Below are 27,212 nucleotides of genomic sequence, written 5' to 3' on the forward strand. Positions count from 1 at the left end.
CTACTTACGAGAAGCCGACGAGTCAGATTGTGTTATGTTGTGGACTTGAGAACGTCTGCCCTGTGATAGAACATCCTCTCCCTGAGATACACTGGACTGCTTCTGTGGAGGAACAAATTAATCCATTTATCATACTGTTTCATTGAACATGCTTAAATACATTGAAGTAAAAATGTTTTACTTTGCCTCTTTAGACAAAGTTTAATCAACTCACTCCGTCTGTCTGTCTGTCCGTCCGGTACTAGTTTCGAACACATTATTCTCCCTATTTTCCATTCTCGGATCAAGTTGAAACTTTGCACAATTATTCATAGTCAATAATTATACACGAATCAATCACAAGCTTAAAAATGAGTGGTAACTAATTAATTAATAGTCACTTATATAGAAAAAGGGAGTGAAGATTGCAATATTGAGAGATATGGTATTGATTTTGATTTTATGGTTAATATATTTTTTATATTATTCTTTTAATTTGCTAGTATTGTCGTACATTCGTGTATATATCATTTTCATATGTGACACTATATCACGGGAGAAGGAGGACTAATTCAAGGTGATAACGAACGAAAGTAGAAACTGTCTTAAGCTTTTACGATGTTCTCTCCTGTGCAGATAGGAAATATAGTATATATATATATATATATATATATTTCATTACATATTTAATTTCAATAGCCAAAGTGTTCGCTTTCAGAAGACGATGTTGAGATTGGATTTTCCAAAAGCGCTTTTAGATTTTCAGATTTAAATGACAAGGACAGACAGACAACGTAAAACCAACTGCAGCTTTCTCCTCTGAGGGGCCGATAAAAACCAAAATAATAAAAACAATATTAACAATTGTAATAATAATAATTATAACACTGAATTTTTGTCTCCCTTTAATGAATCTTGATCCTAGCAGCGTCAGAAAATGTTAAGCACGTTGTATATCAATAATAGTGTATACACATTTTCATTAAAAAGAAGATTTTAATTTTGTAAGTGGCATTTAAAAAAAAAAAATCGAAGAAGAAACAAAATGATTTATAGGAAGGAAAATTTAGCAGACGAGAAGTGATGCATGCTGGACTGTGTCACGTGGTCTTCTAAAGACATATTTCATTAGCTTATCAGGGGGGATGGTTTGTATTATGTATCGTGTTATGTGTGCATACTCTCTGAGTGAGGCTGAGTGTGTGTATGCTGGGAGAGGGGGAAGGAGGTTGAACTTTCAACGTAATTTGTACAATTGGAATAATTGAACTTAATGCCAAGACCAGCTCTAATTAGGGCGGTCTGCTTAGACAGACGGGGGCACTGTATGAAAGATGAGGGAAGAAAGTGAAGGACCAGTAAGGCATTGACCTCCAGCCTACGGGGTAATGGTGTGGCCACGGGATAGGGCAAAGGTTGCGATGATTGACTATCTTAAATTAGTACACTTAGGAGGTCACACGTACCCAGTTGAGGATGGTGTGTGTGTGTGAGAGAGAGAGAGAGAGAGAGAAACATAGGTTTTAGATGATAAGAATTAAAGAACATGACCTAGGAGAAGACAGGGGAGGTATGGGTTCAGGCCTTCTGTTCAAGTCAATCTGAAGTTTTTTTTTTTTTTTTTTTTTTTTAAACGTGTGTTTCAGGTGAAGATGGGAAACTTGAAAGTTGGACACCTGTTTAAAGTTTGCCCTCCATAAGCTAACCGTCCAGTCTCCATCCCCCCTCCCTCCAAAGCGCTCGCCCCTTTCCATCTTGGTGGCCCAAAGATCTCCCTGAGATCCAACTTAACAAGTCTTGGAATCGGCCTACGTGAGAGTATGCTTTCAATGCGTTTGATCTTTCCCTCAATATCTCTCTCTCTTCTTGTTTCACCTTTTTTTTTTCTTTTTTTTTTTTCAAGATTATTGTCTTGCTGTCTATGCATCTTCCGAATTCATGCTATTTGTCTGTCCGTCTGTCTGTTTCTCTAGTTTTCTCTCCGTCTACACTACACCATCTGTGTGTCATACTGTCTACATGTCTCTCCTACACACTGTTTGTTTTTTGTTTCTCTCTTTCATTATCTCTCTATTTCTCTCTCTCTCACTCTTTCTCTCTCTCTCTCTCTCTCTGTGTTCTTGTCTCGCTAACTAGCTAACTGCTAGCTAACATGTCAGGTTTATTCATCATCATCATTACCATAACAAACTTTGTTATGGAGAGTATGTCTGCGTGTTTCGGGTGTAATCGATACTATGTTGCGCATCATTCATAACACATATTGGCTGAATAGATTCTGATGAAATCACGAGGTGGTCTGTCGTAATGGTGAAAGCTAAAGACGTGACACTAGCCAGAGACACGAGACAGTAAAGACGTGAACTTTTAGTGATTTATATTCTGTCTTAATTATTACTTCCCCTTTGTTTCTATATACATGTACCTTCAATTATTTTTTTTATTCAGCTATGGTTTAAAAGAAGCTTCTCTATGTTTATTTCAAGCACCACATAAGGAATTTAAAACGCCTACATAATTTTACTTGTACTAGATGTTTGGAGCCACAACGCCCAAGCATCAACGTCCATCACGCTCCATATATGTCTCATACAATATAACTAATAATAAGATACAAGTGACAGACATAGGCCCCTATAAAAAAAAATAACTCAACTGGACAAAGGTAAGAACAAAGAACGTTTGGGCCAGGAGATCTTCGTCAGCTACAAGCAAAAGAGACAAACATTGCGACTTAAAACATATAATGACATATACGAAAAAGGACTTGACAGATATATGGATACAGAAAAAAAAAGACATCCTATCTTATGTAATACAGACGTTACTTCAGGAAATAAGATGATTACGTCCTACGCGTCATGCATTTAGTCATGCATATTAACCAATGACTTAAATTCTGTCAAGTCACTGGTTTTCCTGGCTAGCTCAGGCTCATGCTCTAATAGCACTAGGGAAGAAGGAGCACTTGTACAAATTTGTCCTAGCATATGGAACGAGAAATGTGACATACTGAGTGAGAGTGAACAGCAATATACAATGTATGTACCTTTGTATAACAAGTAAGTCTTTCGTATATCATTTTAATTCATTAAAAAAAAGTGGGAGAGGTTGAACTTTTTAAAAACAATTACAAATCTCCCGTTGGTGCTACTGAAATGTTACCCTTTAAAAAGTCATTAAAATGATTATTAAAACTAATCTTTATGTTCGCATGGATAGATGTTTTTTTTTTTTTTTTAATTTAATGACTATTTAACTATTTAATGTATGTTTTATGGTGGTACGTGATTGCTATGCACACGAATCAATTAAACAAAGGATGAGTCGTTAAAATTGACAGAAGTTCAAGGCTATGTCAAAATATAGGTCAAGATTATGATGCAATAAACAAACACTTACTCGCATAAACACACACGCACACACACAAACACACACACCTACTTAGACTTAAAAGAGAATTAAAGAGGCAGTTTTATTTTTTACCTGTAACTTCCATCCTACCCCCATACCTAACACCATTTTTTTAAAGTGCTTACTTTAAAAAAAAAATTATTTTTTTTTACATGTCTATAAGGTGTTTTTTTTATCTCATGTGTGACACACATTTCTCATCCTTTCGCATGCCGATGAAGAGCCCAAAGAAGCTCTAATCATAAGGTGCAGTTGTCATCCAGCGCCTCAGGGGGGCGTTTTCCCGTCCCTCGCAGTACTTGAAGTGAAATTGTGTTCAATTAAAACTTAAAGGGTTATCTCCTCATCATTAGTCTTATTCAGGACCGAATTTAGACTTGATAAGGCCCTAAGATATTATAGACATGAGACCCCTTTTATGGGGATTTTCACTTTTGCTATTTCTTCAAAATAATTCAAACGTATCCATGTAACCATTTTTTTGGGACCCCCAGATAAGCTAATGATACCAATAGGTAAATCCAGCAATAGTCTCATGACATATAAATGTATAAACAGTTAAATTGTGCAAATAGTTCTATTGTGTTGTTTTTTTTTGTAAACATTACTTGTTGTAAACAGTACTTATGTGTAAACATTACTTTGTTTAAACAGTATTTCTGTAAAGACACACAAATGCATACTTAGTACTTTCCGTGTAAACAGTACTCTTGTAACGACACAGAAATGGGTTGATAGTACTTCTGTAACGCTAAACAAAGGTGTTGAAAGTACTTCTATACAAGACTCACACTAGTGTAAACAGTACACCTGCATCAGCACACAAATGTTTAGACACCTTGTTTTAAGTCGTTGTTTCCATTGCGTAAAGACCTTCCTTCAGGGACCAGTGCCAGGAGGAGAAGAAGAGGCAGACACAGAAAGCAATGGGGATACAACATAAGAGAATGGACGGGCCTGTTACTGAAAGAGATTCTATCCAAGGCAAAGACAGAATTGTATCATAGCGTGTATAGAAAAAGGTCGACAGATCATGTGTGGTGCCCCAACGGTTCAACAGACTAAACTGATGATGGTGAAGGACCTTTTGCATAAATTCTCAACTGCGCCTGTAAATAAATACTCATCGGTAATAAAAATTGGATCTAGATCAGCTATGTCTTATACTGCACACGTCATATGATTATTTTTAAAAAACGACAACAAACAAATACTGAAAAAAAAACAGACAAGACGGCGCCCAAATTTTGAATTACATTGAGAGACTGTAGAGTCCTTGGATGAATCATCAATACATGATGACCACCGACGGTTTAGTTCAGGCTGAATTTATATCCAACCGAATTCGCTGTTAATCGAACTTCAAAAACCCGTTAATGGCCAAGGCTTAGTTCTACTTCTTGTCTTAAGGCTAATCACATCCAATGTAATGTGACATCAAAGACAGAAGGTCGAGTGCATCTACAGCATGTATGAACACGATTTACTTGGTTAAAGTAAAAGAAATGAGTTATTATTTTCAATATGGGGAGATCCTCGACTATAATCCTACCATGCATGAACCATAACTAAAGGAAGGTCGCCAAGAGGATCTAGATCTTTAACACCGGCGGTGACACAACATGGACGGGCGTGTAATATTAAAGTTTCTTTTTAGTGTTAATTTTGAATGCAATAATGAAAATGCACTATGTTTGACTTGTAGTTGACAATCGTAGACTGAAACAATGTTGAAATTACTGCATCATACATAAAGCAAAGAGAAAATTGACAAACTGTTCCTGCCTCAAAGAGAACATTGACAAACTCTTCCTGACTCAAAGAGATCATTGACAAACTGTTCCTGCCTAAAAGAGAACATTGACAAACTGTTCCTGCCTCAAAGTGAATATTGCAAAACTGTTCCTGCCTCAAAGAGAACATTGAAAACTGTTCCTGCCTCAAAGAGATCATTGACAAACTGTTCCTGCCTAAAAGAGATCATTGACAAACTGTTCCTGCCTCAAAGAGAACATTGAAAACTGTTCCTGCCTCAAAGAGAACATTGACAAACTGTTCTTGCCTCAAAGAGAACATGGACTAACTGTTCCTGCCTCAAAGAGAACATTGACAAACTGTTCTTGCCTCAAAGAGAACATTGACAAACTGTTCCTGCCTCAAAGAAAACATTGACAAACTGTTCCTGCCTCAAAGAGAACATTGACAAACTGTTCCTGCCTCAAAGAGAACATTGACAAACTGTTCCTGCCTCAAAGAGAACATTGACAAACTGTTCCTGCCTCAAAGAGAACATGGACTAACTGTTCCTGCCTCAAAGAGAACATGGACTAACTGTTCCTGCCTCAAAGAGAACATTGACAAACTGTTCTTGCCTCAAAGAGAACATTGACAAACTGTTCCTGCCTCAAAGAGATCATTGACAAACTGTTCCTGCCTCAAAGAGATCATTGACAAACTGTTCCTGCCTCAAAGAGATCATTGACAAACTGTTCCTGCCTAAAAGAGAACATTGACAAACTGTTCCCGCCTCAAAGAGATCATTGACAAACTGTTCCTGCCCAAAAGAGATCATTGACAAACTGTTCCTGCCCAAAAGAGATCATTGACCAACCTTTCCTGCCTCAAAGAGAACATGGACTAACTGTTCCTGCCTCAAAGAGAACATGGACTAACTGTTCCTGCCTCAAAGAGAACATTGACAAACTGTTCCTGCCTCGGATAATATTAACCAACATTTCCTGCCTTAGACAGAGAACATTGACTGTTCATTGACAAACTGTCAGTGGCGTAGCTAGGAATTTGACATCATTTGTGGGCCCGGGAAGCTGGGCCTCTTTGGGAGCCCCTGCATTTTGCGCACCGGTAATATTTAATCTTTAATGTAAAAACACTCACTCGAAGCCCCCCTCAAGTGGGGCCCGGGGTAATTTTCAAATTCCCCCCTCCCCCACCCTAGTTACGCCTCTGAAAACGGCTCCTGTCTCACAACTGAAGCATTTCAGACCCTTAAACGATGCTAAACACAAATATATTTAAGGGTGATATAGTTCATGCTATGTAAATAACGTTGATCTCTGCATCCAACATATCAGCTTTATAGAGTCTAGACATTTTATCTTTAAATTCGTGTTTTATTACTAGTTCTAGTAAACGCCCAGACTGTTGCAGCATCAGACATCAAGTTTATCGTCACTGAACATCTAGCCACTTACAAGTTTTAAGTTTTTTTTTTCGACAAACATTTGCAACCCCATCCTCATCAACACACACACACACACACACACGCTAACTCATATTTTTTGAAGTGATTGAACTGACGGCTACAAAACAAGTAAGACGACCTTGACCTGTATACGTCATATGACGAGCAGATGGCGGGAAATGAGCTTCCACATTTACTCCTAAACATAAAAGAGCTCTAGAAAAATAAATTAATAAAAAACAACATTCATGTTGTCAAGAGATTATGAATGATATATGCATGGGTAAGTGGACACAAAATCTCATAAAACTTTTTTTTTAATTTTATTTCTACAGCTCTACAATTTTTCCACTCAAATTGTTATCGATTATTTTGACATAAAAATCAAGTGTGAACATAAAACGCACGATTAAAAAAAAGATAATCTACTACGCAACACCCAGACAGTTTTTTTTTTCTACTAGGACCTGGGACTTCTGTCTTGAAACCACCCACCCCTAAATAAAAGACAAATCAGCAATGTTTTTTTTTGTGTTCTTAAATTTAAGTCAGCGATTTGGAAGACTTGTAAATGACTAATATTCATGATCATGTACGCCAAACGTAGTTTCAGTATCATAAAAAAAACTGTTTTTAAAAATCAAATTACAAATCATTAAAAAAGGTATAGAACATATCTAAACAACGAATGATCGTATTTTATACTGATTATTATGCACACCAAAAAGTCAGGTTCTACGAATTTTTTTTTCATTTTGATTTCTCTGGAATAGATGCAGTTGTTTGTTTTTTTCAAAGCCTTTGCGAAAATGTTCATTTTTTCGTTTCTCGCTATATGAGACAAATCATTGTACTAGCCACGCGACGGTCTAGTTTAGTTCATGTTTATTGCTGATTTGCCGGTATTTTTCAGCCTTCAATCTTAAATGACTTCCAACAAAATGTGCTTGGGGCCCTAAGATCCTACGGGGAAGCGCAAGTCGATAGGACACTTATAAGAACCAGGCCGTGAAGAAACGCTTGCCCCGATCGTGCTCTTTTCAACCTCTGAGACCTAGGGAACCATTCAGATCTCTGACAAGTAAACTGTAAAAAAAAAAAATACTCTTTAAAAACTATCAATTATTTGGATTCAATCCTGTAATTAATTTTTAACGAATGTAAACTAACAATAATAAATGCGTACGATTGATAACATTTTATTACTGTTGTTGTTTATCGCAATTTTCAGGATTTTTTTTTTCTGTTTGGGGTGAGGGGAGTATCTGGAATAAGGTGTCCGTGCTGCCTTTTCAAAAGCAATTTTAGAAATAGCTGCTAAGCTTGAATTCAAAATCGAAGTCTTGAGCCTCCATGAGGGAATGCCGACACGTCAGCTGCTGTGCTATACAAATGCTTATAAAAAGTGAAGGTTAGTTTTAAGTCAATGGCCTAAATCTCTAGACATTTTGGGGTGTCATTCAATATGGAAAACGCCAATCCTACGCGCGATAAAAAAAACGGCATTATGCAATACCCGTAATTGTGGAATCTAGTGAAAGAAGCTTCTCGCGCCTCAAACTAATGAAGAATTACTTGATGTCAACAATTCTCGTAGATAGATTGAAACATTTTGGTAATTCTTGCTATTGAGCGTGATCTATGTAGGAAATAGAATTTTCATGATATACTTATATCTTATCTTATATAATACAGACGTTACTTCAAAAAAGAAGATGATTACGTCCTACGCGTCATGCATTTAGTCATGCATATTAACCAATGACTTAAATTCTGCCAAGTCACTGGTTTTCCTGGCTAGCTCAGGCAACCCATTCCATGCTCTAATAGCACTAGGGAAGAAGGAGTATTTGTACAAATTTGTCCTAGCGTATGACTTCGCTACACGCAAGGCTCGTAAAGTAATTCTGTACGTAGTAAAGAATGAATAAAATGCAAAGACGAATTTATTTTCTAATACAAACTCTTAATTTTCACTTATTATCCGTATCCCTACCCAAACTGGGTCCCGGGAAATCCATTTCGCATAGGGCCCTGCAATGGTTGAGTCCGGCCCACGGGTGAATACAGAGTATATTACTTGTTCTTCTCCCCCTCCCTCTTTTCTTCGCCGCTAAAACTACGTGGAGTTGAAATAAAAAATAGTGATCTTTCCTTGACTTCTTGGTCACAACGGTTAAGACCTGGCCCTGCTATTTTGTGACGGTTGAATACTTCTTGTGTCTCCCCCCCCCCCTCTTTTTTCTCATAGGGTAACTCTAGTCCGACTTTAATAATGGAGTCATTGGTCTTTCCATTACTTTCTGATTGAATATATATTAATTACTAATTGATAAAATTAGTGGTTCGTTCTGACATTGATTCAGCCACAATGAATAATTGTGCAAATTGTGATCTAAGAATGAGAAGAGGGAGAAAGAACGTGAATAAAATGTGTAACAGACAGACAGACAGACAGACAGAGTGAATTGATATAAGCTTTGTAAATATTTGACGAGCCCAACGTAAAAATTTAAACAAGTAATTTAAAAAAACTGCCCCTGTCCTATAGTTACTGTCATGGCCATATTGTTAACCCCCTTGACCATGTCATACTGTTAATTCCTCTGCGCATGTCATACAGATATCTACCTTGCCCATGTTATAAAGTTACTGCCCTTGCCACATAGTTCACTCACATCCCATGCTGGTGTTTTTGTGTGTGTGTTTTTGTTTTTTTATACTGAAAATGAGAAACATGAGAAACCATCAGCACACTTTTGGTGACCTTGACCTTAGCCTATGTCTGACACCTAACAGAAAATGAGCGAGAGAACATTTCAGAGTTGAGATTTATGAGGTCCACTCTGCTTCTGTGGTGAATGGTGACCAAAGGCACCGGGAGTCACATTTCAAGCAGAATATGCCCTACTATCAGCTTCAACGAATCGTTAAGCTGGTTGAAGTATTTTATTAAATGTTAATAGTGCGTTATGGTCTGTCACATTAATGAAATGGACCACTTGTTTCCACTTCAATGTGATGAGCATTGCAAAATAAAACAATATGCAGAAAGAAGAAACTAAAACTTATGTTGAAAAAAATAATATAATAAGAATAGCAATTCAATGTTTCGGTGTTTTATAGGTATATCTTTCGTAACTAAAGTCAGGCACCCATTAGAGTTAGGTGGACTCAGGGGCGCCCTATATTTAACGAAGTTCAAAATCGCAGTCTTCACCAAGATTCGATTCCAAGGCCTCAGATTCGGAAGCCAAGCGCTTAATTAACCACTCAGCCAACGCGCCTCCGAAATGCATCCAAAAGCTATTCTTTAATTTTGGTGAATTTCCGATTCAATTTTTTTTACAACAATTTTCTTAGAAATTCATTGATTGATTTGTACATATCGATGGCTTGTTTGTTTTGTCTGTTTGTTTATAAATACACTTTTCTTGGACAAACTATATTCCAGAAATAGTTGCAAGGCATGTCATACTGAAGTAAAACAACAACACATGTTTTCGGATTGATATTTTATAAGCTCCCCCCCCCCCTTTTTCTCTTTTATTTCTTTCTTTTTTACTGTTACCCCATTCTACATAAAGGATAAATAATAAATAAAGTTACCAGGAATTTATTTATTTTTTTGGTGGATGGGGTGGATGTGGATGGGGAAGGCAAAGTTCACGAGGTCGCTAGGTTTATTCAGTTCTCAAAGCTTTGACATTTCTAGAGTTTAAATGAAATATACACACACAAAAAAAAAAAGGAGGCGCTATGTAATAAGGTTACTTATAGTTTACAGACGACATATGACATTCATCGAGATTTATTTAGGTTGTGTCCCCTTTCCCGCCTTTTTTTTTTCTCTCTCCTTCCTTCACAACGCGCCCGTGCAGACGATCAGTCTCCTGTAACTCTCTAGCACCGAGAAATTAGTAAATTGGTAAGGGATGAGGTTAGGCAACTTTGACCCAATTTTTGTTTTTCGTCTCGTCTGCTTGAACTTCTTTTTTTTTTTTTCCCCCGCAATAGGGCACTCTTATTCTGACACACATCACACACATACACAGACACACTTGAAGACGACTGCATTAGCTCACCCAATGGAAACATCTGGCTGTCAGACCTGCACCCGACCATACTCTTTCTTTTTTCCCCTTTTATATCCTTTCCTAACTACAAGTATAAGTAATGGCGGGAAAAAAAATTGATGCAGACGATAAAAAAAAATGTAACAATCACTATGACTTTTTATTTTTATTTAATTCCTAGCAAGTTTCCTTAATTTTTAACAATTACAGCAAAAGTTCACATTTAACAAACGAGTTTAAGAATGTTGTGCATCAACCCTGTCCGATAGATGGCGCTTTCCCCCTCCCCCCCTTATTCCGTTTCTACTGCAATGTTGACCCAATAACCTTCAAACAATAATATGTACGGAGTGTCAAGTCTAAATTTAGAATTGTGCTAAAAATCGCCCAGTCCGGAAATAGATCTAAGCCTGTGGCAGTAAATATTAGAACAATACTCGCTCTGTTACTTCCGATGTCTGAAATCAAATCAGCCATCCACCGCAGGAGCTCTTTTTTCAGAAACATGGAATCAGCGAAATTGGTATTTTATTTTTTAAAAACTTCTCTTCCATTTTTTTAGGCGCCCCCAACATTTATCTATATCGCCTTCTCTTCATTTTCTACGATAATGCATTTCGTATGCTTAAAAGAATGTAGACCAGATCTTACAAATCAAAATGTAAACAAAAGGGCAGATAACTTTGAACGTTAATAGGAAAAAAAACCCCACAATAATAATAGTGGGATGTGTGGCCGAGAGGCTTAGACCGCTTGGCTACCTATCAAGAGGGCTCAAGTTCGAAGCCCGACTCCCAGGTTCGAATCCTGGTTAAAACTGGGATTTTTAATTTCGGAATCTTTGGGCGCCTATGAGTCCACCCAGCTCTATTGGATTGGACATTAGGTTGCTGAAAAGTAAAGGCGGTTGGTCATTGTGCTGGTCATATGACACACTAACTAACCGTGGGCCACAGAAACAGGTGACCTTTACATCATCTGCCCTATCGCAAGATCTGAAGGTCTTTACATTTTTCCTTTTACTATTATTACCGAGTAGTAAAACGCTTGGCTTCCGAACCTTTGCATCATCTGCCTTATAGATCGCCAGGTGTGAAAGGGTTAATTTACTTTTACTATAGTAGGCCTATTACAAATGTTATTTAGAGAAGAAGGTGAACAGCTGATTACGACTAGAGCCACAGACATTCAGCTCAACAATCTTTGGTTGATATAAAACTAGGAGAAGCTTTTAATTTATTCAACTTTCAACATCGTTGCATGACGTAATCATCTTTTTTTTTTTTTTTTTTTGGAAGTAACGTCTGTATTAAATAAGATAAGATAAGATAAGTGAAGGTTTTCATGTCAGACACAAAGGATGAAGCACCCACAAATAACTCAGCAATCAAACCTCGCCGTATTTCAAGGTTGCTCTCACCCCAAAGCGTGCGCGCACTCACACACACACACACACACACACACACACCCAACTTCTCTAGCGCCGGCTTTCACTTATCTTCCCTCCTCCACCAATTCGCTACCAGACCATCACACAAATGGTCCCTAAGTGTATCAGCTCATAACAGATTGTATCCGATTAAACACAGATCTCCCCCCCCCCCACCTCACATCTGAGCCAGGTTGAACATTTCAGGAAATAGAGATGGGAACTTGGCATGGGAAAGACATGGACCCGGGGGGGGGGGGGGGGGTTTGAATGGGTGGTGGTTTCTCAAGGAGTAATGGGGGGGGGGAGGCATTATCCCAAACTTCATTTACCTTAGGCTGCAATTGAGGGGGGGGGGAGGCTTCCTTTGCTTCATTTTTTTTTAAAGTAAAATTTTACCTTATCAGAAAGAGTGGTCAATAAACGATCTACTCTATTGGTCGTTTGAATGTACGTTGTAGACGAGATGGAGAGCTGAAGGGGAGGTGGGTTGGTGGAGGTAGCAGTTTCCTTCATGTTTCAGGTGTCGATGACTAGATTGAGAACATTGCGCTAGATTGAGAACATTGCGCTAGATTGAGAACATTGCACTAGATTGAGAACATTGCGCTAGATTGAGAACATTGCGCTTGATTGAGAACATTGCGCTAGATTGAGAACATTGCACTAGATTGAGAACATTGCACTAGATTGAGAACATTGCGCTAGATTGAGAACATTGCACTAGATTGAGAACATTACACTAGATTGAGAACATTGCACTAGATTGAGAACATTACACTAGATTGAGAACATTGCGCTAGATTGAGAACATTGCACTAGATTGAGAACATTGCACTAGATTGAGAACATTGCTCTAGATTGAGAACATTGCGCTAGATTGAGAACATTGCACTAGATTGAGAACATTGCACTAGATTGAGAACATTACACTAGATTGAGAACATTGCGCTAGATTGAGAACATTGCACTAGATTGAGAACATTGCACTAGATTGAGAACATTGCGCTAGATTGAGAACATTGCACTAGATTGAGAACATTGCACTAGATTGAGAACATTGCACTAGATTGAGAACATTGCACTAGATTGAGAACATTGCGCTAGATTGAGAACATTGCACTAGATTGAGAACATTACATTAGATTGAGAACATTGCACTAGATTGAGAACATTGCGCTAGATTGAGAACATTGCACTAGATTGAGAACGTTGTGCTAAACTGCTTATATTTAAAAAGCTCGATGTGTGTTGAGAAAGAAGACTGCACGGGAGTCCTAACATTTTAGAGAAAGCGCGAGATAAATGAAAAATTGTCTTAATAGACTTATGTTCCTCTTGTTGTCTTTAGTCTTTAGTGCCGTCTTAAACAATCACGTGACGAATGTGTCTGAGGATTAGGGTTAGTTATCAGACGTGAGTTAAAACATGTGTTTTGTCAGCAGACTTGAGTTAAAACATCATTTATTTTGTTAGGAGACTTGAGCTAAAGCATCAATTATTTTGTCAGCAGATGTGAGTTAAAACATCATTTACTTTGTCAGCAGACGTGAAGTAAAACATCATTTATTTTGTTAGCAGATGTGAATTAAAACATCATTTACTTTGTCAGCAGACGTGAAGTAAAACATCATTTATTTTGTTAGCAGATGTGAATTAAAACATCATTTACTTTGTCAGCAGACGTGATGTAAAACATCATTTATTTTGTTAGCAGATGTGAATTAAAACATCATTTATTCTCTCTTTAAATGTGAATTAAAACATCATTTACTTTGTCAGCAGACGTGATGTAAAACATCATTTATTTTGTTAGCAGATGTGAATTAAAACATCATTTATTCTCTCTTTAAATGTGAGTTAAAACATCATTTACTTTTTCAGCAGACGTGAGTTAAAACATCGTTTATTTTATTAGCAGACGTGAGTTAAAACATCATTTACTTTGTCAGAAGACGTAAAGTAAAACATCATTTATTTTGTTAGCAGATGTGAATTAAAACATCATTTATTCTCTCCTCAAATGTGAGATAAAACATCATTTACTTTGTCAGCAGACGTGAAGTAAAACATCATTTATTTTACCAGCAGACGTGATTGAAAACAGCATTACACATCGAAGACTAAAGTACATAATTCAACACTGCCTCATAGTTCTAATTGAAATGTTACAACTAAGGGCGGGTAATTTAATAAACATAAGTGGTTGCGAACTGTTCGCACTTACGCCCCCTGCTTACCTTTTGTCTTACAAAAGTGCTAACTCATCAGTTTAACAAAGGCTAAGCACCTGCATGTCAAGATGTAACGACTCATTGCTGCCCAAGTTAAACGTTTACCCACACCTGTAGTTACGATTTCAGTTGGAAGTTAACTCTTTCTCTCCGTAATTATTTACCACATTCTGCTGGAATCAACGCTGGTATCGTCAGTTCGGAGAGAAAGAGTTAAATTGCACGAGGCCATATTTGATATTCCATCTTTTAGAATTCTAACCAAATGATTATAACAGTGATGCCCAACCTAATTCAACCTGCGGGCCATTTTAATTTTCGACAGTCGTGTCGCGGGCCACATGACCAAAAAAGGTTAAAAAAAAAACAACTTAAAATTGACCTGAAACTATTTCATTAAAAACCCGTGGATCTAGTAATTACATTAATAAGTTGGTATATTTGAAGTTTAACCTTAATCAATTTTTTTTCTACATGTCTGGAAATGGCATCCTCGCCATTAAGTCATGTTCTTGTCTCTTTTTGGTCAATATTCCCATGGATCCTCCACGTCATAATTGTTTTTTGATGCTGTTGCTGTAATACTGTATGTTGTTTATTGAAACAGCCAGACTTTCTTTATAAAAAAAAATTCCACAAAAAAGATCCGTTCAATGGTTCTGGTAGATTCTTAATTTCCTTTTCATAAAGGCACAAATGTTAAACCTCGTGGTACCAATTTATCAGAGGAAAATTGAGAGCCCTAATGTAAGTAAAGATACATTTTTCAACCTTTATATTTTATACACTTTATACCGACGTTTAGGCGGGCCGGATGGAACCTCGTCACGGGCCGGATCTGGCCCGCGGGCCGTATTTTGGGCATCACTGGATTATAAGATAAAAGATAAGATAATTGTATTGGTCCCAACCAATTCAAATTCAGTTTGACTTCAGTTGTCCACCTCAGCATGACTACTGTAACAATAACAATATAGATGCAACTATTATCATCATCATCACATCCAGAGTAGGTCTTTCCTCGTAGAAGTGCTATGACAGTTCGCGGGAATTTGTTTTAGGAAGCCATTAGTCCACCCACCTCGAATGGGTACCTGGCATTAGTTGGGGAAAGTAAGGGTAGTTAATCACTGAGCTGACCACATCACAGCCTTGCTGACTGTCGGCCAAAGAAACAAATTACCTTTACATCATCAGCACTGTAGATCGCAAAGTCTAAAAGAGGCATTAACTGGGTTTTTTAAAAACTTTATTCAACTGATATTTTCTTCAATAGAACATTCACTTATGCCCCCCCCCCCCCCACACACACATCCTTGCCTGCAGTGAAGTCGACATCCATGTTAAGAGACAAAGGGGCAGTGGTCTGTCATAAGTGGGAAGATAAGCACCAAAACCTTTAAGCAACTGGGGCATCGAATTCTTGTATTATACAAAGGTGTATAATCGAGACCTTTCTTTAGAGATGGCCTCAACACTGACCTGCAACGTCGCAACCTTTGGGCAGTTTAGACCAATAGCTCATTGCCACGTCGTACAGACCTGCGACATGGCAACAAGCTATTGGTTTAAACTGTCCACAGGATTTGACGTTGCAAACGACGTGGCAGCGAGATATTGGCCTAAACTGCCCACATGTTGTAACGTTGCAAAAGTCGTGGCAACGAGCTATTGGTCTAAACTGCCCACAGGTTGTAACGTTGCAAAAGTCTTGGCAAGGAGCTATTGGTCTAAACTGCCTACAGGTTGTGACGCTGTCATTCAGTGTTCAGGCCTTTTTATAACGATTGGTCTTGGTATAATGCTATGCTGTCAGGAAAATGAAAAAAAAAAAAAACCACACCAAAGAGCCCCAAAGACAAAAAGTGCTCCTGAACTTTTTAAAGAAGAAAAAAAAGATTACTTGCGAAGTGCTGCTCTTGCTGCTGTCGTTGCTGCTGTCGGTCTGTACACGTCCTGGTACACGCCTATGCTTTGTCCTTAAAGGCGTGTCGATAGATCCATTAGCCCGCAGCTCAATCCGACCGCGGAGCGATTGCGTTACTGTTTCTACGAGGTGTGAAAGCTGAGGGCCCCGGGCGTCAGGTATAGACCCCGACCTCGAGGTGACGTGCGATATTTGCCGGGTCGATGAGTCACCGGCCTGCTCCAGACTGTGACCTACATCTGAAAACAGGTCCGAGTTATTTTTTAGGATCTCGTGACGATGAGAGTTCAGGGACCGGAGAGAGTTCTTCGGACGACTTTTGCCACGGCGTAGACTGAGGAGGTCCTTGGTCAGCGTTCCATCCTCGTCGTCCAGTGGTAGAACCGCGCGCTCTAGGTTGCTCATGGGTACCGTCCAGGACAGCTGTGTTAAGCTATCGTCAAGGTCAATGAGCTCTAGGTTGTCATCGCCTTCCTCTTTATGATGGGTACCTGGGAATGGAAAGAACTGGAATTATACAGAGTTGCATTATTGTGTTTATGTTTTTGTGATCTGGTTAGATAATTTCCCTACAACGTTCTAGCCGCAGTCTAAACAACGCATTGTCTTTCTTGTAAGAAACATTACAAACATTACACTTTAATAAGAAGCCGTTTTTTTATGGCGGACGCCTGCATGGCTGATGTGATACAGAGAATGAATGTGGTGGATTTTCCCCGGCGTGCTCGGGATTCGGCCTCGCTTCTTACCCGAATGTCTTGGGTTACGAGCCAACGGTAATAGGGATTGAAAAATTTACATCAGCTTGAATCTTTCCCTGACAGAAGTTTTTAAAACAGACAGATGGAATCGAACTTACGTGGGCCTAGAGTCCTATAGTACAGGAACTCATCTATTACATTCTATTGATTGCTGATCTGTTTCCGACTCTGGCTAATGGTTTGTTATCGTGCTACAGTAGTGTAATACATTACATTCTATTGATTGCTGATCTGTTTCCGACTCTTGCTAATGGTTTGTTATCGTGCTACAGTAGTGTAATACATTACATTCTATTGATTGCTGATCTGTTTCCGACTCTGGCTAATGGTTTGTTATCGTGCTACAGTAGTGTAATACATTACATTCTATTGATTGCTGATCTGTTTCCGACTCTTGCTAATGGTTTGTTATCGTGCTATAGTAGTGTAATACATTACATTCTATTGATTGCTGATCTGTTTCCGACTCTTGCTAATGGTTTGTTATCGTGCTATAGTAGTGTAATACATTACATTCTATTGATTGCTGATCTGTTTCCGACTCTGGCTAATGGGTTTGTTAGGCAATGCCAATGGCTAAATACCGTATGCTGTGTAGAGCATTCTCGAAGGGGTCGAAAGCAAGCATCACATTCTATGCCAAAGTCTAGAATTCCGAATTCCGGATGTGACATTTATGTGGCATTTGTTGGTCTATTTACTTCAATCAACTATAAGCACCGCTGGAACACTTTGACTTCTATAATGCACGCCATATAAGACCCAGAGATCTCCAATTTAATCAAAAAGGCCAATAGCTGAAAAAAAAACTTTCCATAAGAAATCAATAGTCAACATATGTAGAACAAATTATTCCAAGATGAGTCTTTAAAACATAAGGGCCTCACTATGTGATCAACATTTTTTTTTACTTTTACTAAATCTCACTCCCCCCCCCCCCCCATCCTCTTCTCTTAGTAATGTGATTTCGCAAGACACAGCTTCAACCTTTGAGGATAGCTCTACTTATAATTCCCTCCCTTGAAGGGCAAGAACTCTGTATACACGCAGACCAGCCAACAATCTCCGCCCGATTGGAAAGGTTGATTTGTATTCCAGGAATGAGCGCAGTGTTACAATTTTAGAAACACTGACCAACAAAAAAAAAAAATTAGACAAACTTGCAATCGTCATCAAAACAGTTTGGGTTAGAGACGACTCATACAAACACATACAAAGACGCTATCGTTACTTGGTCCACTATCCCAGCTTCCATTGCGGGGACTGAATGTATAGAGACAGTGGATCTCAGTTTATTTTCGTTCAGACCATTATTTCTTTCGATTGGCTCGGTTAGGGTCTAACTACTGCTTCTTTTTTGAAGTTACGCTGGCGTCCATTTGAACCCTAATTTTAGAGTAGGCCTACATAAATGGTATAGGGCAGTGACGCCCAACAAACGGCCAGATGGTCATATCCTGCCCGTGATACAGTAATATAAGGCCCCTCGAATAGAGGCGTAGGGCTGGGGGGGGGGGGCAAGGTTGGCGAGATGCCACCCTCATATGGACGCCACTCGCAGTGAAGCGTCAAAAAAAAATAATTATTGTAGATATTTTAGTTATGTAATATACTTTTTAATGTTATTTGTATTATATTATAATTAAATACTTTTATATTTATAAGCCTATAATTCTATGTGATGTTCCTGGGGGGAGGGGCGCCGCCAATGAAGTACCTTGCCCCGGGCCGCACATTTTGTTCCCTACGCCTCTGCCAGCGAATAAACTATCTGATGGAAGGAGAATCGTTTTAAATATATTTTTGAGGGATGGGTTTTATTTTTCAACCCAGACACAATCACTGGGTACATATGCTTGTATAGTTTACATTAGCCTCTTCTCATTGGTCACTTGTGATAACATTTGCTGACAGTATCGTTGGCCAGGTGGCATGTTAAGTGACAAGGCCTTGTAAGAGCCGAGTTGAATGCTCGGCTGGTGTAACTGTAAATCCCCTCCAGACCTTGAGACCTCTGTCCTAGCGACAGAGAACAATAAGATACCACCCACGTAAGTAGGCTACACGCAACAGGAGGCACTGGGTAACCTTTTATACCAGGCTCAAGCATGTCCGTCTCCAAAACTGAATGCTAATCTGGTACGCGTCAGACTTCTAACTATCTATCTATCTATCTATCTATCTATCTATCTATCTATCTATCTATCTATCTATCTATCTATCTATCTATCTTTCCAACAACCCATCCATCCATCTATCTATTTATCTATCTATCTATCCATCCATCCATCTATATATATATATATTCCATTGTGGTCAGCGCAATGGCCACTCTAATCATTTACTTGGTCTAAGATCGCCAAGTTCCCAAGAGACGTAGATAGACTCGGGACTCGTTTCATTTTAAAATGGCATTTATACCTGATTAAGGTTTAAAGTTAGGCCAATAAGTGCTTGGCTTCCGAGCCGGGGATCCCGGGTACGAATCCTGGTGAAGACTGGGATTTTTTATTTCGGGATCCTCTGGCGCCTCTGAGTCCACCCAGCTCTAATGGGTACCTGACATTAGTTGGGGAAAAGTAAAGGCGGTCGGTCTTTGTGCTGGCCACATGACACCCTCGTTAACCGTAGGCCAGAGAAACAGATGACATTTACATCATCTTCCCTGTAGACCACAAGGTCCGAAAGGGGCACTCTACTTGACTATGGACCACAAGGTCCGAAAGGGGCACTCTACTTGACTATGGACCACAAGGTCCGAAAGGGGCACTCTACTTGACTATGGACCACAAGGTCCGAAAGGGGCACTCTACTTGACTATGGACCACAAGGTCCTAAAGGGGCACTCTACTTGACTATGGACCACAAGGTCCGAAAGGGGCACTCTACTTGACTATGCACCAAGGCGTGTTTCTCGGGCTAGTTTATTCTGTTATTAGTTGGTCATAACTTTTGGTTGTTGTTGTTGTTGTTGTTGTCAAGTGTGTCCACCCACTAGCCCCTTTAATCACCACTGTGTATTATCTTATCTTCTTCTTATCTTATATAATACAGACGTTTCTTCAAAAAAAAAAAAAGAAGATGATTACGTCCTACGCGTCACGCATTTAGTCACGCATATTAACCAATGACTTAAATTCTGCCAAGTCACTGGCTTTCCTGGCTAGCTCAGGCAACCCATTCCATGCCCTAATAGCACTAGGGAAGAAGGAGTATTTGTACAAATTTGTCCTAGCATATGGGACGAGGAATGTGCCTTTATCTTTGTGTCTTTCAGAGTATTTTATTAAATTTAGTTTTTGTATTTGAAGATTATGGTTCAGTGTTTTATGTATAATTGCTACTTTACTTTTGAGTCTTCTGTCTTCTGTATTGACGCAAGATCCCCCACCCCCCACCCCCGACAGGTGAAAAGTAGCTAGAGAGGTGAAAAGTAGCCAAGAGAGGTGAAAAGTCGCCAATTCTAAGCCAAACATTGCACCATCATGAAACGTTTGGCCGACAAGTGCTCATTTCAACGCTACGTGCTCTGAATGAACAGCGCAAGGACAGGGCTCGCGTGGGAATCGAAAAAAAAACAACAAAAAATCACAAAGTACCGAAAGAAACGAATTTTACCGAAAACAATACATCGTTGTTTTAGGACTTGGTAGATCTAGATCTGGTACACAAAATGAGAGCTTGACGATCGACTGCTTTGCGAATTTTGAACTTTGTAAGATCCCCAAAGTTTACTTGACCTAGTTACTTTATTTTATAAGTTTTGAATGTTCCTGTCAGTTTATTGTGTCCTAGTCTACACCCGGAACCTTCAACAGAATAGCTATTGGGGGGGGGGGGGGGGCGGGGTTCAAGGTTTGAACGCAAGACCTTTTTGACGACAATCCCAGGCGCATACAGACGACACGGCCATCATTTCACTTTAAAGGAACAGTCATTGTGTAAGAGAATATGTGTGTGTGTGACAGAGAGAGAGAAAGAGAAAAGATAGAAAGAGAGATAAAGAAAGAGAGAGAGAATATTCATTATCACATGTCAGACAGGTGAATGATGATTATAAAAACAGGAAATGAAAGATAAATTATTTTTCAAAAGTATAAACATCATTTTAAAACCAATTTTAATCATAATATGATGGGGATTTAACTTGTCTACATTATTTTTTCTCCCTTCGCAGACACCGCCGTATTTTTTTTTCATGCTTATATTCCTGGTTGTTTAAATATTAGCTTAAAGTATTCAATGACAGAGTAACACACATTGATTGATGGCGCCTGTAGATTATTGGTACGTTATGGGGAAACTGGTACTTTGAAACTCGGCGTTCCAGTACCACCTCATCGTGGTCGCCGCGTGAACATCCCGCTCCTTAGTGGTGTGGCCCAGGGTACTGGTTGCTTGCCGCTGATGAATGAGCAACCGGCAAGTGTAAAAGGAACTTAAAGGGGTTATGTCCAGCCCCGCCCTCCCCTGTGGGGCCCTGGGGCAACGGTGAGTAAGAGACCTAACCTGTTCTCCGAAAAGCGGATAGCGCTGGACACCAACTCGGGGGTTGGTCGGGTTCTCCTGGGACTCGGCTGATTCGCGGGTCTCTCTTTGGACATAGACTGGACTGACTGGCGCGGCCTTAGCGGGCTGCGTCGTTCGGACTGGCTGGCGTCCACGAGCTAGGCTCTAACTAGCCCGTTCCCTGGTGCGCTAGTGGAGGAATTCGCCGCGATAAATGGTAGTTCCAATACTGGGAATGTCAAAAAAACGCGCGCCACCCCACTCCTGCCTTGCAGGAAACTTAAACCTCAGGTACTTTGAAAAGCGTTATATCTGATAATCAAATAATATGATATTCACTGACAGCCGAAATTAGGTACAGACTGGTTTTATACGGACATTTGGTCAAATTTCCGTATGGTCGGCCTCACATGGGCCTGTAGGACCGACGCTTATATAGGCCTTTTTTTAATTGACCCCGTAAATCATTTTATATTCTCTGATCAAAGGGGCCAACGGAGCGTTGTGAGTGGACCCTTGCCTTTTATACAAGACATTTTTGTTCAGACCTTACAGTGTACAATTAGTCAAACACATTTTACGCCATGCTGTTATAGCATAACCCCCCAAAGACAGTGATGCTGGTAAACTTTGTCTCACAAAAGAGTAAAATACAATAATTAAAAAAATATATATATATATATTTTTCACATTTATGCAGAACAGGTACGAATATGTACACATTATATGGTACGTGATTAGTGAGCCGGAGAGTTAACTAATGCCAGGGACGATTTTCACACACAATCCGCCCCAGGCCGAAATATTCTTAAAATGTTTAATCAGTGATAACTTTTTCAAAAATCTTATTAAGTTAAGAAAGAGTATTAAAAAGGAGATCTCTGTAACAGGACTTAACAGAACTGATTTTTATGCTAGGTTATTAGATTCTTACTAGGCATATCTGGATAGCTGCCTGGTCGCACAGTATGCGTGATGGACTGTCTCAATGGCCCCGGGTTCATACCCTTCCCGCAGCCATCCTCCGTCGTCATGCGTGCGTGAGTTTTGGACTAGGGTGTAGATCATCTAAAGGAACGTCCAAACATCGTCTGCCAGAAAAGATAACTACTATCGATTTGTGGGAGAGAACTAGACAAAAGCCCATAGTCCAAGACATCACAAAACGAAAATGGAGCTGGATAGGACACACCCTGCGAAAACCAGCTACCAATGTTGCATGTAGATCATCTGAAGGAACATCCAAACATTGTCTGCCCTTGAAATCGCAAGGTCTGATAAGGGCACTTTTACCACTGGTTTTCAGGATTGTGCTCCTATGTAGATTTGAAATCTGTTTTGTGTAAACTTTCTACCCAGGGGCGTATCAAAGTACGGGTTCATGATACGTGTCCCCTTCCCTAATAAACTAGATGCTTGATTGGAGTCATTTGGTATGTATCAGTATTAAATATTTCTAAAAAAACACACATTCCAAATGAATGTAGGGCCTACTACCTTCTGCAAGTAATAGTATTCCTGCACTTCAGTAACGCCATCTTATAATGTCATGACTCTCAATGCATGTACGTAATCTACCAATTAATAAACGACTATCGCTCCCATTAGACATGGGTCCGGGCGCATTGAAAACCCTCCACGACATGGTCGCAACGCGCTTCGTTCTACCCAACACTTCGTGGCACCAAGGTGAGACCGAAAAACGCCAGAACGAAATCTAACAGTTGGCAATCTATTCGAGTACAAATATTGAGGAAGATGTGCCGATGGCCCAAGCTGGTAAATACTAACATTATGTTTTATTCTCTTCAAAGGAGTCAGTACGTGCCATGTTACGAGAACTTGGAACAAAGTCACGACTCGTATTGTTCCAAGGGCGAATCTCAATTCAAGTGACTCAGAGATTACAAGGTTCCGTAAAACTACCCCTAGAGTCCCCATGTTTTTTTTTTCATTTTTAGTTGTCTTCGCGACATTATTAAGTCAAGATGAAAGAGAATGGTTGATGAGAGTGTTGTGTGGCCAAGACAATGTTCAACTTTATTCTATATACTGATCCAAAGAGTCATTGGGATAGCAGCCAAAAGAATGCAGCTTGGTCACGTGAAATGCGATTATGAGAGTGTTGTGTAGCTAGAGACAATGTTCAACTTTCTTTTATATACAGATTCGAAAGAGTCATTGGGAAAGCTGCGAATAGAAGGCTGCCTGGTCGCGTAATGTGCGCTATGGACAGTCGTCATAATGGTCCTGAGTTTGAATCCTGCTCCCTATCATTCCCTACCGTCTAGCAGGAGGTTGAAGCCAGGACATAAAGCCAGGACATAAAGCCAGGACATAATAATCTTCTGTCTGAGCTTTCAAAACCGTCATTTCGTAGATTAAAGGATATATAAAATCTTATTCACAAAACACCTTTAAGTGTCTCATAGTTCTTACATTTTGAGAATCACTTATTTTAAAACTAAATCCTTAACCCAACACTGAAAAAAAAAAGCAACACATGTATTCCAAACTAAATATCACTGAACAGAAGACAGGGCTTACCTGGTGGTGCTAGAAGTACTAATCCTAGTATGTACTGAGGTAGTATCAGGTAAGTGGCACTTGTAACAACAGCGAATTTCATTTTTGATACGTTCTATAAAGTTGATATGTTCTATTAAGTTGATAAGTTGTACAAAGTTGATAACTTCTATAAAGTTTGATTGCTCGATTTTGAACAAGACGAGCAGACGTTGAGACGGACACACAACACAAACATCACAGTCAGCTTTGTTTTTGGAAGCAGGCGATCACAGAGAGGTCAACATGAGAAGTCAACTTGTGAGGTCATTTTGTGAGGTCAACTTGTGAGGTCTTGGCGACCAGTCATAAAGGCAGCGGGGTGACCGGTCAGAGAAATAGGCCACACAGACAGCGAGGTAGATAGGGTCGGTAGCTAGATATCTCTGCGGAGGAAAAAAAAAAATAGAACAAGATAAATTAAATTGTTATGTTCCTGTTAGGCAAGTCTACACCTGGACTCTGGAAGGTAAAAGATGGACACACTTGCCCCATGTGTGGTTAGCAGACTGTTACAACGGAATTGGGTGATAATCGTGTACTGATACATCTATAGTTAAAACTGATGACGCATTGTAAAAGTGTATGCCCGAGATCATTGTTAAGTTAAAAATAATTTCTAAATTTGACTTATTTAAAGTTGGTGCTCTTAGCGTACAATTTGAGAAACCTCACGAACGTTTCAATCAACAGATGTCGCTACCTAAAAGGGACACAATTTGAATGAATGTATTTCTTTTAGTTACAACTGTCTCTTCCTGCCCTTGATAAGTTGTGAATGAAAAGAAAGAAAAAAAAAAAACAGAGAAAGAAAATTGCAGGGTTTGCTGCCCTTGAGTAAACGTCACCTAGACGAAATGACAGTCATCTCCACATGTCCCCTCCCCCCTCCAACCACTCCGACTTCATCCCCCCAGCCCATGCCCCACACGCTTACATGTTTCAATAGAGTTGTTGCGAAGTTTTTCATTGAGATGCAGTGAAGTGGGGGGGGGGGGGAATAAAGTCCCCTCCCCCGGGGCGAAGATGGAGGCTCTTTGAATCGTCTCTGCATGTCGCGCTTGTAAGCAAAAATCCTCGTGCAGTTGTGTCCCTTTAGAAACGTGTGTCCTCTAGATGTATCCTGGGAAGGTTCTAATGAAGTGTGCATCTTTTGAACGGGAACGAAGATAAAACGGGAATACATATCAAATCGACATTTCGTTAAAATACGAAATCTTGAACCGTTTTTAAACTGAAGTGCGGAGTTCTTCCCTTTAGATAAGCTTTTTTTTTTTTTTTTTAAAGGAGTTTAATTGTTTGCTTTTAGTTCTAGATATGTTCAAGGCATAGAAACGTATGTATTACGCATACTAACAAAACTTGATTATAGAGGCTTAAACGCCTAAAGTTCGATTTGTTATTCTCTAAATATAAAATGTTGAGAACCGTTCACTTTATTTAGGGGGGGGGGGGGAACCACTAGACTAACATGAAAACGATTAATTTTTTTTTAAAAAAGGTTCCCGCGATCGTCTGTGTAATACGTCGCACTTTAAACCCCCAGACTGAATGACTAGATTGGAAAAAGACCTAGACCCACTGACCTAGCTAGGAGATGCAATGTCTGTGATACACCTTGACTGGGAAACTGTGGAGAGAGAGAGGGAGAGAGAGAGAGAGAGAGGGAACGAAAGAACGGAGTACATAAAAGGTAAACAGGGAAGTGGGAGAGAGAGAGAGAGAGAGAAAGAGTGAAGTAGAAAGAGAGAGGAGAGATAAAGAGAGCGAGAGAAACAGGAGGGAAAGAGAGGTAGATAGAAAAAGACAGAGGGAGAGAGAAAGAGAGGGAGAGAAAGAAAGAGAGAACGAAAGAAACAGGGGGTAGAGATAGATAGATAGATAGATAGATAGATAGATAGATAGATAAATAGATAGATAGATAGATAGATAGATAGATAGATAGATAGATAGATAGATAAATAGATAGATAGATAGATAGATAGATAGATAGATAGATAGATAGATAGATAGATAGATAAATAGATAGATAGATAGATAGATAGATAGATAGATAGATAGATAGATAGATAGATAGATAGATAAATAGATAGATAGATAGATAGATAGATAGATAGATAGATAGATAGATAGATAGATAGATAGATAGATAAATAGATAGATAGATAGATAGATAGATAGATAGATAGATAGATAGATAGATAGATAGATAGATAGATAGATAGATAGATAGACAGAATGGGTTGAGAGAAAGAGAAAGAATAAGAGATGGAGAGAGAGAGAATAAGAAGGGAGAGAGAGAGAAAGAGAGAGGGGGACAGAGAAATAGAGATGGGAGAGAAAGAGAGGGAGAGAGGTAAAAAGAGAGTGCGAGAGAGAGTGGAAGAGAGAGTGGAGGAAAACATAGACACGAAGATATAAATACATAAACACACACACACATAGAGCTATACACATATGTGTGTGTATGTATATATGTATGGCAAAATGAAAGTTTGTAGGGCTTTTTTTTTATATAAATGTCAGGATCTATGCATGTATATGGACTTTGGTCTAGTAAACTATTTCATTACAATTGCAAATTTACAAAAGTATTATTTCACGAAATAGGCGAACCTGGGTCAGGCCATTCAAATTAGATTACAAGTTTTCACCAAAAACTTACTCACTTCAAGAAATAAAACAATCCAAACACTCTGAATTAAATTACACACGACGACAATAATAATCATGACTTAATGAATTCAAACAGGTTGCCATTCCTATAAGCACTTTCTTAATCAACAGAGCACCAAACAAATACGTCTAGATAAAAATCATCTCTACAGGATCCTCCACAAAGAAAGGCACAAGTAAGCATTTAAGAACAACTTGAACTAGATCTAGAAATTTTATATTAAAACTCCTGAGGAAAACAATCTTTCATAAAGCGGAGAGATGAAATTTATAATCATGTATCTCGTAATATGCGATTTATAGTTATCTTGCACTGCAGATCTAGGTGTTACAAAAAAAATGTGAAAAAACTACAAGGGGAGATCATTTAATATTATCGTTGAAAAAAAAAATGTCAAGAGGAATAACTGTGAAAACTGAAAGAAGAGAGAAAAAGAAAA

At 39.0% G+C, this 27,212-nt stretch overlaps 1 protein-coding gene across 1 annotated transcript; it reads right to left on the reverse strand.

The window, feature by feature from the left end:
- Nucleotides 1-27,212, reverse strand: LOC106069401 (uncharacterized). Its single transcript, XM_056023486.1, has 4 exons — nt 26,762-27,212; nt 24,079-24,482; nt 16,238-16,752; nt 1-102 (listed from the first exon to the last, which is right to left on the reverse strand). The coding sequence occupies exons 2-4, from the start codon at nt 24,158-24,160 to the stop codon at nt 1-3; spliced, it is 699 nt and encodes a 232-aa protein (XP_055879461.1). The 5' UTR covers nt 24,161-24,482; nt 26,762-27,212.

This window comes from Biomphalaria glabrata, chromosome 3 (assembly GCF_947242115.1).
Source record: "Biomphalaria glabrata chromosome 3, xgBioGlab47.1, whole genome shotgun sequence".
Lineage (NCBI taxonomy): Eukaryota > Metazoa > Mollusca > Gastropoda > Planorbidae > Biomphalaria > Biomphalaria glabrata.

Excerpts from the sequence above, each read along its gene's own strand:
- LOC106069401 (XM_056023486.1), bottom strand. The coding sequence starts at position 24,160 with ATGAAATTCGCTGTTGTTACAAGTGCCACTTACCTGATACTACCTCAG. Across the intron at positions 16,753-24,078 it reads AGTACTTCTAGCACCACCAG|GTACCCATCATAAAGAGGAA; the intron begins GTAAGCCCTGTC and ends TTCCATTCCCAG. Across the intron at positions 103-16,237 it reads GCAAGAGCAGCACTTCGCAA|AAGCAGTCCAGTGTATCTCA; the intron begins GTAATCTTTTTT and ends GTTCCTCCACAG.